At 37.7% G+C, this 13,056-nt stretch overlaps 6 protein-coding genes and 1 non-coding gene across 7 annotated transcripts; 3 read left to right on the top strand and 4 right to left on the bottom strand.

Moving 5' to 3' along the window:
• Nucleotides 1–168: 168 nt before the first annotated feature.
• ORC1 (origin recognition complex subunit 1) lies at nt 169–2,949 on the bottom strand (the record flags this gene model as incomplete). Its single annotated transcript, XM_056224640.1, has 1 exon — nt 169–2,949. One exon carries the CDS (start codon nt 2,947–2,949, stop codon nt 169–171), a length of 2,781 nt encoding a protein of 926 aa, XP_056078539.1.
• Nucleotides 2,950–3,631: 682 nt separating this feature from the next.
• Nucleotides 3,632–4,741, top strand: SMA2 (Sma2p; the record flags this gene model as incomplete). Its single annotated transcript, XM_056224639.1, has 1 exon — nt 3,632–4,741. The coding sequence occupies one exon, from the start codon at nt 3,632–3,634 to the stop codon at nt 4,739–4,741; it is 1,110 nt and encodes a 369-aa protein (XP_056078538.1).
• A 207-nt stretch (nt 4,742–4,948) lies between these two features.
• Nucleotides 4,949–6,108, top strand: ERV41 (Erv41p; the record flags this gene model as incomplete). Its single annotated transcript, XM_056224638.1, has 2 exons — nt 4,949–4,979; nt 5,081–6,108. 2 exons carry the CDS (start codon nt 4,949–4,951, stop codon nt 6,106–6,108), a joined length of 1,059 nt encoding a protein of 352 aa, XP_056078537.1.
• Nucleotides 6,109–6,226: 118 nt separating this feature from the next.
• Nucleotides 6,227–7,621, bottom strand: ITT1 (RBR-type E3 ubiquitin transferase; the record flags this gene model as incomplete). The annotated part of the gene is made up of 1 exon (XM_056224637.1): nt 6,227–7,621. One exon carries the CDS (start codon nt 7,619–7,621, stop codon nt 6,227–6,229), a length of 1,395 nt encoding a protein of 464 aa, XP_056078536.1.
• Nucleotides 7,622–8,005: 384 nt separating this feature from the next.
• Nucleotides 8,006–9,664, bottom strand: POB3 (FACT complex subunit POB3; the record flags this gene model as incomplete). Its single annotated transcript, XM_056224636.1, has 1 exon — nt 8,006–9,664. One exon carries the CDS (start codon nt 9,662–9,664, stop codon nt 8,006–8,008), a length of 1,659 nt encoding a protein of 552 aa, XP_056078535.1.
• Nucleotides 9,665–9,928: 264 nt separating this feature from the next.
• Nucleotides 9,929–11,683, bottom strand: DAK1 (dihydroxyacetone kinase; the record flags this gene model as incomplete). Its single annotated transcript, XM_056224635.1, has 1 exon — nt 9,929–11,683. One exon carries the CDS (start codon nt 11,681–11,683, stop codon nt 9,929–9,931), a length of 1,755 nt encoding a protein of 584 aa, XP_056078534.1.
• Nucleotides 11,684–12,886: 1,203 nt separating this feature from the next.
• Smki_13.trna1R lies at nt 12,887–12,958 on the top strand. Its single transcript has one exon. It is a non-coding gene; the product is annotated as a tRNA-Arg (tRNA).
• Nucleotides 12,959–13,056: the final 98 nt, after the last annotated feature.

The following is a 13,056-nucleotide window of genomic DNA, read 5'->3' as shown; positions in this document are numbered from 1 at the left end:
GCCACGCTCAGCCGCTACTGCGTCAGAGTTAGCACTCGCATATTTTTAATTAAGCAACACTATGACTTTTGGGAGATATAGAAAGTGTGTACATTCATAACCTCGTGCGTTTCGGATGAATCCACTGCTATGTACGTATATGCTAGATAATGGAAAAGAAAATGGAATCTATAAACTTTTTAAAGTCTCATCTTCATTCATGGCTCTTTTCGCTTCTTCTACTGATATATTCAGCTTAACACAACATATTCTATCATTCTTCATAGTTTGCTTAAACAGAATTCCCGCGTCAAGCAGCTGGTTTAAAACGAAATCCCATGATATAATTCTCAACTGTTCAGAAATATTATCACTTCCCTGCTGAAACAATGTTTTGGTTATTTCCATAACAAATTTATTGCTGCCATTCACTTCAATAAGTAATTTAATTTCATCGACAATATCACCTAACTCTTGTTCTTGAGCTCCATTCTTCTTCATCAAGTTTAATAATGCATAAATAAACAGTTTCGCCGTAAACGAAAGTCTTGTCATAAATGTAATTGCATGGGAATTCAACGTTTCGTTTAAGGCTTTCATAACATGCGTAATATGAACTGTTTGCACCTCATCGCTATCGTCTTCCTCTTCCTTAGCTTTGCGACTTTCAATAAGATCCTTGTCTTCATCTTCATACATTCCGTCTTCACTTTCATCTTCAATAACTATTTTTCCATCGTACCCATAGCCATGTTTAGCCATATAATGTTTCTCTGCAATTTCCGCCGCCCTTTTACAAACTTTTAATGCTCTTCTTGCATCACCGCTAACGCTTGCTACTTTCCTCGAAGCGATTTCAATGGCGTCGGCACTCATTCTTAAACAAACTTTCCTCACACCTCCAGATAATGTTTGTTCTTCTGTAGCTTCACTTCCAGCTGCATCCATCAAAACGGCATTCCCTGTCTTTGTGTCCACAAAGAAAAATGAGTCATTCAGGCCTTTAAGCCTCAGATCAATAATATTTTTCAATTCTTCATGAGTATACCCAGTGAACATGATTCTAGTAAACCCAATTCTTGAGGTAACCTTGTTACCTAGTTGACGTTCAGGTAAGTCCATTGTATTGGCTACAGCAATCACAATAAGTTTAGCATTCTCGTAAGTAGTCCAATTAAAAAAATTGTACATGATATCTTGAGATTTCGTCACCATTGCATCAAGTTCGTCCAATAAAACTACAATGGTCTTTTTCTTGTTTTTCGGTACTCTTTTAAAGTAGAATTCCAATGACTCCATTGACGCTGCCCATGTTAATCTTTCTCCTGAAATTTTGTTCCATAACGTTTCGTAACAGTCAGTAGGTTTTACCATTTTCAATCCATTTATTTCCACATAAAGAAAGTCCGGAATTTCTTGTTGTGTAGAAGATGATAGCAGCTCCTTTACCACTTCCCTTACGGTTAAAGTTTTTCCCACACCAGGCGTACCAGCTACATATATAGTAGTAGCAGAATCTGACTCAATGGCGCTATACGCGCTTAAATAAATTGAGGCAAATTCATTTTCCCTAGCTGGTAAATAGTCTTGAAAATTTGCTGACTTCAATATCTCTTCTTTGACATAAGAAGAGTTCAATTGTTTCTTAACTTTGGAAAAAATTGTTTCTAGAATTTGATGTTTTTGGGTGGTTTTCAACTTATTCTCAAAACTCGATGCCATAAGTTCCAAAGAATTCCCGTAAAATTCAGGTAAAGAAGTCAAATCCGGTATTGCTGCAATAGATTTGAATCTTTTCGAAAATGGAGTATACTTCTTTTTGGCTCTAGCAACGTTCTTTTTTGTAAACTTTCTAATTACGGGCGTATTATTTGCACGACATGAAGATATCAATAACATCTGGCGCGGTTTACTAGGATCTTTAGGTTTGCGACCTCTTCTTTTCGGGGACGGTTGTACAAAGGCATCACTATCGTTTACACCTATCTTTTTCTTACAGCTTCTCTTTCTTGGCGAATTTAAACGCCTAGCTTCTTTTCCTCCTCCTCCTCCTCCTTCTTCTTCTTCTTCTTCTTCTTCTTCTTCTTCTTCTTCGTCTTCTTCGTCTTCTTCGTCTTCAAACTCAGCTGCGGATATTTCGTCACTATTCATGTCCCCACTAATGTCGACATCCGACGGACTTTGATAATCAGATGACACATCCTTATTCCCGTCCTCATTATCGGTTTTATCTGCTCCTCTTGTTGGTGCATCTAAACCTTGAGTGATTTGAGTAGATGTACGTTTCTTTTTTCTTGGTGAATCTCCCTGAACTCCTTTCCTCTTTGATGGAAGTGTCAGATCTTTAAGATATTCTTGAGCTTCTCTCGGCTCTAGCTCTTTGATGCAGGTTTTGATATCCTCGATATTAATTTCTACGAACTTATCTCCTGTCGGTTCGCACATATAGCAAACCATGAAATCTCTTTCTTTATCAAAATTTTCCTTCAGTCCTTCCCATTTACCCCTATCTATTACATGAGCAATCCTAATGAAATTTGACAGCTGTAATTCGGCTAATTCTGCGGTCAGGTATAATTCATTTTTATTTGCAGTCTCAGAAAACTTTTTATTGTAGTAGCTTAAAGGACGATTCAATATGTTAGCGTCAGGATTAAAGTGCCGGTAATGAGCTAACGGGTTGACTTCGAACCACCGTAAATAAGTGAGAGCCCATAGCTCGACTATATTATTTAATGTATTGAGCCTCAACTCCTGGATCATATAAACAGAGTAAGTGCCCGCAGCTTCGTTATGCATAACAACACTATCACCCCGACCAATCTTTGTTCCATCCGAGCTTCTCTTTAAATAACTTTCAGTTCTAGTACCTCTTCGGCGTAGTCTTTTCTGACCTCCATCTATTATGTTCCCCTTCTCATCAGTTGTTACTATCTCCCAGCCTTGAAGATCTTTTAGAGTTTTTGCCATCTTGGTATAGTTTTATGCGTTCAAGTAGGAGTATGATGAGTCAGACCAGGTAGTGCTGCGCTGTTCTACGAACGCCAAGGCAGAATCTTGCCGCCTATAAAGTTCTTTTCCCTTTGCTTAACTCCAACTCTTTTCATTGTTGTTGTTTTTTAAGTTTTTGATCTGACCGTGCCAGCGTTAATCGAAAAAGGACGGATGAGAATAGCGTATATATAGGTAGTAAAGGTTGCACTTGCAGCACTACATTTCGTTAACATTCCTGATTTAATCGGTTATCAATCAACTTCGATAAGTGGTAATTTTCCTCACTTTGTCTGACGTTCAATCAATGTATTGTCTGCCATACTCAATAACACATAATAGTCCCTCGTAGTTGTCATACCTTTACTGGCTGTAAAAACTGATTACATTGTACAATAATGTTTGTATCCAAATGAGTACAATACCTAAAGTATCAAAGCTTAAGAATGTACTGATTTTATTTTTTTTCTCGTAGTGGTCTTTTGGAAGAATGTGGTTTTTTGTGTCACCTTTAGAGCATATTACATACTGCTATTATCTTGATACTGTGCAATTGTTGAATTTTCATGAGTGCACGTTCACTAGCTAAAACATATGAATTATAAACAACAACATATTATATGTTTATATACACTTTGTCTGCTGTACTAAGAGGGCAAGTATGTTTTTCCCTAAGCGTTTGATTGTATGGGGTGTCCTTCTGATTTTAAGTTTATCTCAGTTTATGCTCTACTTGCCGGCTACAACGTGCACGACTTCTAAAGGACTGCGGTTATGTGCTCCACAGTTTACTATAACTGTCATCGGAGGATCTAGTACAGCCAATGAGTTTATTGCAAGTGTAAGAGAATTTTTACGATTGATTTCGTATCTAACAATTGACATGGGTTGGTCGAATGAGTTCACTGATCCAAGCATTTATGAGGATGAAAATTTGGTAGACACTTTTCAGCCTGATAAAGTCTTTGAGCTTAATTATTTTGGATTTTGTAAGCGAGATAATAGAAGCAAAATTTACTGTACTTCAAATGAGAATTATGGCATGGACGTCCTTGAAGTACTTGTCAGAGATGTTGGAATCCAATTGGGTAATATTTCCACGACACGATCTAATGAAACTAAAAAGTTCGGTGACTCTTTGGTGTTGACGTACCGTTTGGCATTGACATCTATTCGTGATTTTTTGAAACACGACAAACATTCTGGGAATGCTCTATCGAAGGCCTTGATTGGCGCACCAAATACAAACTTAGATGACACATCGTCGACGAAGAACTATCTGAAAGGGGTCAATCTGGCATTTATATTGATGATGTTCAATGGCATAGTTTTTTACTTTGCTGTTTTAGAAATCATAGTCGGATTTCTGAATATCTGTGTAGTGTCAGCATTTGGAGGAGCTCTTAGCGTCGGGAAACGGCACCGCTTATTTCCTATTCTATTGAAGTCTTCAAGCTCGATATTAGTAGTTTTTTCTACGTTGACAGTATTATGTAACGTCATATATTTGATTGCACTGAAAACCTTAGAACCCGAAGAGGTGTTAGAGGTAGGATATGACAATTCCACCGCACATACTACAGGTTGGGAATTGTTAAGAGTAAATGTAGGAAGTGGGTTCATTATGGGGCTTGCCAGATATGCCATTCAGTGGGTCCTGTTATTACTCGCATTTCTTGCAGCAAACCATTACAAGGCCAAGCCAAAAAAGTCTGATAAGAGCGCAGAGGACGCATCTATCTCCCCTTCTCCAGATTTCATGGAGAAGTAATTCACCACAGACCCTTTTCTACCTAAAGTAATTATATAAGCCTTTACTACAGCTTTTAGTATCAAGCACTTTCGCATAACCGTTCTTTTTTCGCTTGCTTGAGAACCTTCGAAAAGTTGAAAATTACTGTTTGATACAATTAAGAGATGTTCCTTCAGCACGCTTTTGCTTCAAAGTAAAAATAAAGAAGGACCTCAAGATTATATAATGGCAGGATTAAAGACATTTGATGCGTTTCGTATGCTTTATGATTTTTTTCTGAAGTGGCTTGCTTCAGAATACAGTTCCATTCTTTTAAGTTTTTGCATTCTTACTAACAATGGCAGTTCATTCCTACAGCTAAGACTGAAGAACAGTACAAGAAGAAGTCTACCAAAGGTGGTTTGACATCTTTGCTAACATATATTTTCCTGCTATTTATAGCATGGACAGAATTCGGTGACTATTTCGGTGGTTATATCGACCAACAATACACAGTGGACAATCAAGTTAGAGAAACTGTTCAGATCAATATGGATATATATGTTAATACGAAATGTGATTGGCTGCATATCAACGTTAGAGACCAAACGATGGATAGGAAGGTTGTATCAGAGGAACTACGATTGGAAAATATGCCTTTCTTTATTCCTTATGACACAAAAGTAAATGATATTAATGAAATTATCACGCCTGAATTGGATGAAATCTTGGGGGAAGCTATCCCAGCACAATTCAGGGAGAAACTAGATACTAGGGCATTTTTCGATGAAAATGATCCAAATAAGGCACATTTACCGGACTTCAATGGTTGTCATATATTTGGGTCCATTCCAGTCAATAGGGTTAGTGGTGAATTGCAGATCACAGCGAAGGGTTTAGGCTATATCGATGCTCGAAGAGCACCACTGGAAGATTTAAACTTTGCACATGTCATCAATGAGTTTTCTTTTGGTGATTTCTTCCCATATATCGATAACCCATTGGATAACACTGCGCAATTTAATAAGGATGAACCTTTAACTGCTTATGTGTATTACACATCTGTTGTTCCAACCCTTTTCAAGAAATTAGGGGCAGAAGTGGACACAAATCAGTATTCTGTTAACGACTACAGGTATCTATATAAAGGTTCGAGCACTAAAGGCGGTAGTATGCCGGGCATATTCTTCAAGTACAACTTTGAGCCATTATCTATTGTTGTTTCTGATGTTCGCCTAAGCTTTACACAATTTTTAGTGAGATTGGTAGCAATATGCTCGTTTCTGGTTTACTGTGCTTCGTGGATTTTTACATTACTGGATATGGCCCTTATTACCATCATGGGACCGAAGTGGTCATTACGTTATCAGCCAGAGGATAAAACTAAGGGTATTTTAAATAGGTAGACGTGCAAGAGATTCAAAATGCGACGTATTTGAAGTAGAGTTTTTTTTTATCTGTATATTTTTCATGACAAGATAAATATGAACAAAATATGTAAGGTTTAAGGCATAGCAAAAACGTTCAAATTTCTGCACCAGACATCCCGTCAAATAACCGCCCATAGCAACCTGAAAATAATTCTCTAAAATGTTCATAAGGGTCCTCAGGATAGAGCAAGATTCCGCAAATAAAACAGAAAAGTGTCCCACACACTTCGCATTTCATTTTGTTACAACCTTCACTCCTTTCTACGACTATCTTACACCTAGGGCATCGCTGTAAATTCGAACCTTCTTCTTCGATAGCAAGATTTAGCATTCTGTCGGCAATATAATTATTAACTTCAAGTTCTAACATTCTTTTTCCATATTTTACTTCCAATTCACGCTTCCTGTTGCTTGAAGTGCCGACATCATTCAAGTACTCCTCAATAATATGTTTTGATAATGAAACTTTTTTGCCGCATTTATTGTTATAGCCATGCCAGGCATGCAAACAGTCAAAGCAAAATACAAAATGACATTTTTGACATTGGACCATAGCATCATCGAGGTTCTCTTTTGTGCACCATTGGTCACATCTTCGGCAGGTCACACAGGCATAGGGACAATACTTTGAGAGTTTTGTAGCTGCCTGATTATAAAACAGCCTTTCGTATCTTTCACATAGCTCTGCACCAATAAGTTGTTTTAAGAAGGACACTGAAATCAAAGGCGTAAACAAGGCCTTTACCATTTTCTTGTAACACTTGTAATCTTCCAACTTTAATTCTTCGTACTTACATTGTGGACATCTCACATTAGATATTCGGCCTTCTTCGATCATTGCAGTGAAATAAGAAATAGCACATTTTTTGCAAAGATAGTGTTCTATATTGTCATTTTGGCATGGCAATTTGACCATTCTCACACCCTTTTCTACCTCTATACAAATACAACAACGATAGTTAGATCTGCTTATTTTCTCAAGAGTAGCTTCTTTACTTATCTGCTTAAATAATTCATACTGATCTTTTGTTAAGCATTTTCTTACGCTATCAGGGAATAACAAAATAGCAGTATCATCTATAAGGAATCCGAAGATGAGCATTAGGATGGATGTAAACGAATCTACGAAGTTAGCTTCCGTGTCTATAGTTCCTTCAACAAGTTCTAGTGCTTTATTGGTTAGCATTTTCTTTTCGTCTGCTGACATCCATAAAGATTTGATATTCATACTAACACACCGTCGAATATCTGGATAGTGACGGCAATGCATTGTGAACTCCACGCATTCATGAGACAGATTTGCTAATAATAAACGTTGCTCACCGAATTCAACACTTACATCCGCTAATAGAGATATCTTGAAAAATGACTTTCCGCTAATGTTCTGCGGAAACTCACCTGTCTCGTCTACCTCTACCGGTTTCATTTCCAGTTCTGGGTACATGTCTCTTAATATTCCTAGATCATTATTAAACTGAGTTAAAGTCATTTTTCCCTTTCTTCTTTCATTAGTAATATTTACTGAGTCGGTTATTCTACACTACAATATAACTTGATTATTACGGAAATGAGAAAAGTAAAAGTCTCTTCTCTTGTTTACAACATTAATGATCTTTTTATTATTTGTCATTTTCTTCACCCCACTACTAGGATGTAAGAAGGATGATCTTCGACGCCCGGGAAGGATGAAGGAAGAGTGCAAAACATAAATAATTGGTTAAAAAAAATAAAAACTCAAAACCAAATGAATTCACCAAATCACACACATGTTCAAGGTTCCCCTTCATGGTATGTTGATATCAATGATGTAATATATTTCTTTGTCCTTACACAAAACTAATATACTCAGAACTATACAGTCTCGGATTGTTATCTACTCTACTTTAGGCTTTTTGGAGGGTCTTTCTTCGTCGCTACCCTCCCCGGCATCACTTAAGGCAGCGTCAGAGTCAAATTCTTCTGCAACTTCTTCTGCATCATTATCGGAGCTGACTTGGAAATCTTCATCTACTGATTCGTCATCTTCACCGGCAGAGCCCATATTAATGTCTTCCTCGTCACTGTCTGAACCTAAAGCAGTTTGTAATCTCTCTTGAACCTCCCTATCCTCATTCTTCACCCTCAGGTTTTTAGATTTCAAGAATTGTTCTAGTAATTGTTGCTCTTCCTTACTGATGTTAGCAAAAGTCGTCGAGCCCCTATTTGAACGCAGTACCACTTCCAAATCAAACGTTCTTGATGACGTCGAGGTTTGTCCTGCTCTTGAAATGTTAACCATGCTAACATCACTAAAAGGTATGTACAAAGTTGGTTTGGTCAAAAAGAAGAACGCGTTATCTAGTGGGTATAAGTAACCTTCGTTTGCCTTGAAGGAACATGAAACTGCGCATTGATCATACTTGGATTTGTACTCTCCAGGAACAATGACTCTACGGTCAGTCAAACCTTTTAGTACATGACTTAAAACTATGTGAGTTTTAGCATCGTACTGTTTTTTTAATTTATCTTTGTAATTTTCCTCATAATCTTCATCTTCCAAATTCAATTGTACCTCGGTTTCTTCATCCTTTTGAAATTGTAAAACAAGGAAGGGGTAGGTAGTCTGACCTTGGCGTAAAGGAGGTTCGATTGCTAAAACCAGTAAATGATGGATGTCATCTGCCTTTGGTAACGAAACAATTCTTTGAATTTGACGATGTTGCAATTTGTATTCATAAGTCTTACCCCTAAGCCTGATAGAGTTTTTATAGATATCAATATCATAACGACCTCTTGGGGTGGTGAAAAAGACGTCTTGGAACGAAACTATCGCGTCACCAGCAACTTCACCAATATCTGCCTTCTCCTTTAATTCTTCATAGAATGCTTCTGCCATGCTCTTTTCCTCTACTGCCATTTCTACATCACCTCCCTCAGTGCCATCCTCTTTCTTGGGTACAACCCCATTGCTTGGCTCTTCCTTTTTAGTCATGTTTTCGTCTAGGTTAGTTTGAATAACCCCAGGGATGTAAAATCTCATTTCCACCAGTTCATCACCAGCTGGTTGATACTCTTCATCCTGAATATTAAACTCTATCCCTACTTCATTTTTAGAAGTCAAGTTTGTATTATTAATTCTAGCGTAAGGAATCTCGAAGGTTGGCTTCCCATTTAAAGCAAAAACCATTTCGTTTCTGGCCAGATCGGTTTTACCCCAGTTCCATCCACGTAATGAGTGTTCTCTCTGCTCTACTTGAATATTGAAACGCCGATGAAAGTCACTCTTAATCAGGTTATAATCATCCTGTGAGAATCCATCAAGTTGAATAACGCCTTGATTCTTGGTATTTATCTTTAATTCGTAGCCTCTGCAGCCTCTACTCCATTGGACTGTAGATAATTCTGTGGCTGGTAATAAGAATGGCTTTCTTGTCTGGTTAGCTGCAGAACCACCACTGGTACTAACTTTCCACCCTAACCCAGAATCGGCAATACGAAATCTGCCACTAAATTTGGATTGGTTCAAGTAGATTCTATCAAAGTCAGTACTCATTATTTCTGTTTAAATCAATTGGACTATCTTCACTCGTCAGAGATACTTTCCTATGCTTTCATTACCAATTTACTATTGAGCTCTTCCAACACCGAGTAGTATATCTCTGCCACTCGCGTTAACAATTCATTAGCGTATTGCCATTTTTCGTGTTACGCCGGGTGATAATACCGTTTTACGTGATGATAGTAGCGATAAGTTAAGGAATAGGTAAATTTTACTCTATATATAATTATATACCATATACCTCGGTAAGCCGTTTACTTATAAGGCTCTTTGAACACCTTTCAAGAACTCACACAAACCTACAGCGCCAGGATCTTCTACCTGTGATGAGTCGCCGACATAAGAAGCTCTACCAAATTTGGCTTCGAATGTTGCAGTGGATTTAGCACCTTCTTCCGCAGCTTGCACGGCTTTGTTGAAATCTGTGGATGCAGTGAATTCTTTGATAAATGGTTCTAACGCGTCAATCATGGTAGATGAGCCCTTCCTTGCTTTTGTATATTTGTATAAAGTCTCCAATGCTATGCCGAGTGATTTGGCCACGATTTGCTTAGTGACAGGTTCATCCTTTGATTTGCACACTTGAATTAATCCGTGTGAAAAACCAGACAAAAGAATAGAATATAACCCACCAGAGGTACCACCCATTGAGCCCTCAATGAAATCTGAGATTTGGGCAACCGCTTGGGATAGCGAGTTCTTAGACAATTTGTCCAGGTTATCAGTGATACCCTTAACTCCTGCCACTAATGTATAGCCACAGTCACCATCACCGACCTGGTTATCTAGTTCAGTAATGTGTGGTTCACTCTTGATGACTTGTTCAGCGCCGCTTTTCATCCACCTAGCAAATGCCTCAAAATCATAGGTACCGACAGCCTTTGCTGATACTTCATTATGTAACAAATCACTCTTGACAGATGGGGCAGAAATCTTATCAAAATCTGAAATTGGCCAACCTGGTGCGTTTGTAAAAGCATTCAACAAGTCCAATACTGATTTGATCTCAGGAAAATGAGACTGCAAAGCTTTTGTAGCTTTCGTGGCATTTAGTAATGTGATACTAAATCCATTACCGTTAAAAGAGGTCATCAAAGTACCAGCAATTGTTTGAACCGGGGTTATATCATAGGTTTTCTTCAAGAAATCTGTAGTCTTGGAGGCAATAGAAGTAATAATGAAATTCGAAACACCACCCAAATTGTTCACCAACAAAACAACTTCATCATCTTCATCAAACTTTACGAAAGCTCTATCCTTATCATTAGGATCCAACAATTTTGGTAGCATATATTTAGAAATTAAGTCTTCAGTGGAAGGAATAGGATCCAAAACTTTTACACCAGGTTCATTATGAATACCCATACCTAATTCCATTTGTCTTTCGTTTAGTTCACTTTCAAATTTTCTGCCAGGAACTTTACAATGGTCTAAGGAGGATCCGATGGTCACCAAATTATCATTGATAATTTTAGCCACTTTTTCAGTCCCATCTAATCCATACCTACTAGAATATTCTTCGGCGAAGGCCCCCACAATCTTATGAACTAAAACAGTGCCTGCTAACGCTCTTCTACCAACCATGCCACCCTTTTCTCTACCGACTGCAACATCATCACCAATGACAGCGACACGGCAGTCGATACCCAAAGCTCTTGCTCTTTCGGCAGACAGGCCAAAGTGCAAAACATCACCTGTGTAGTTCTTAACAATCAATAATACACCAGAGGCACTGTCATTGACCAGACGAATTGCGTTTAAAATCTGTTTTGTAGAAGGGGATGCAAAGATTTCACCGACAACGGCACCACTCAACATACCTTTACCGATGAAACCGGCATGAGTAGGTTCATGGCCACTACCACCACCGGAGATCAAGGCAATATTGTCAGACTTGGTCTTTCTGAAAAGAATTTTTTCTTCTGGGACCAGAGTTATAGAAGGGTTCGCAAGGGCAAACCCTTTAAGACTTGAATTGACTGGGTCTGAAACTTCAAATGATTTAATGGACATTTTACAGTTACTCTTAAATATATGAGATTATACTATTGAATATGTATGCCAACAATTGATATGAAAAGACACATGCGGTGAAGCAGAAGTGATTTTCTCCTTATATATTTATTCATCAGCTAGTTTGACAGACGCTCGCGAGGTGGCCACTTTCTCAAAATGACGCAACTGAGAGTAGTTGATTTCTCTCCTTTGAATGACAAATGGGCAAGAAGACACTCCGGGCCAGATTTACACTACTTTGAAAGAACCTTTGAAACAGTAAGTACACATTATTCTCTCGGATTTCTATGCATGCATTTTTGTATGACGAGGGAGTTCTACACCTACTTTACCGTTGCGCCAGGCAAGTGAAAACTAGCAGGCAAAGAAAAGAAACCCCCTAAGGAGCACCAAAAACGTAACTGATTGCTTAAAACAATTTAAATCTAAAGAACACATAACTATTTTGTCGCATACGCATTTCTCATCCGTGGTTATACTCTGGTGGTGAACATGTTCACGGAAATTTTGTGAACAGAAGGCAATCAGCAAACCGATTTAGCTATGATAATAAGATATTGGCGAATTTTGAAGTATTAGTTGAGACTCTATTATTTGGTTAAATCATAATTATAAGCGATTAAAGAAATACTATCAGTAATTAAGGATAGAAGGTCTTCTCATACTATATAAAAGGATTGGAATGGAAATCAACTATCGTCCATCAGCTAGTAGTCATACTACAAGTGTATTGTCTTATACGGTGTTAGAAGATGGCATAAGTTATGAGAGGCTACCATCGATGTTAGAGGAAGCTGTAAAGCAAGGATTGACAAAATTTAACAGGATAATGAACAATAACTTGTAAAACAGAGAATTGATGAAAATACTATTGTGTAAAATAATAATATTGCTTTTATCAACAATGGAATTCCAACAATTATCTCAAAATTCACCCGTCTCTTACTCTTATATAATTTAAGAAAGAACGGCTTATTCTTAATTATTACAACTTCCTAAGCAACTAATTATCAACATTTTTCAACAACATTTACGATAATATTTGTCGTTAGTCTATAATTGATTCTTGTTCCAACATACTCCAACAGATTGACCGGTTATTTCAACAAAATTACGCATTCATTTTCAAAGAGCAAATAGTAAGATTTTGGTAATGTAGCTATTGATCCCCTTTTCCGGAACACAACTTCAAGAAATTTAGCTCGCGTGGCGTAATGGCAACGCGTCTGACTTCTAATCAGAAGATTATGGGTTCGACCCCCATCGTGAGTGCTTTGTTTCTTCTTTTTTTGGTACTTTCCCTACTTCAAATCTATAAAAAAGTAAGCGATCCCCAAGCAAAGTGTATTCTTAGAATCTATTTTCTTTTT

This window comes from Saccharomyces mikatae (genome assembly GCF_947241705.1).
Source record: "Saccharomyces mikatae IFO 1815 strain IFO1815 genome assembly, chromosome: 13".
In the NCBI taxonomy this organism is placed as follows: domain Eukaryota; kingdom Fungi; phylum Ascomycota; class Saccharomycetes; order Saccharomycetales; family Saccharomycetaceae; genus Saccharomyces; species Saccharomyces mikatae.
This window is presented reverse-complemented; position numbering and strand designations above follow the sequence as displayed.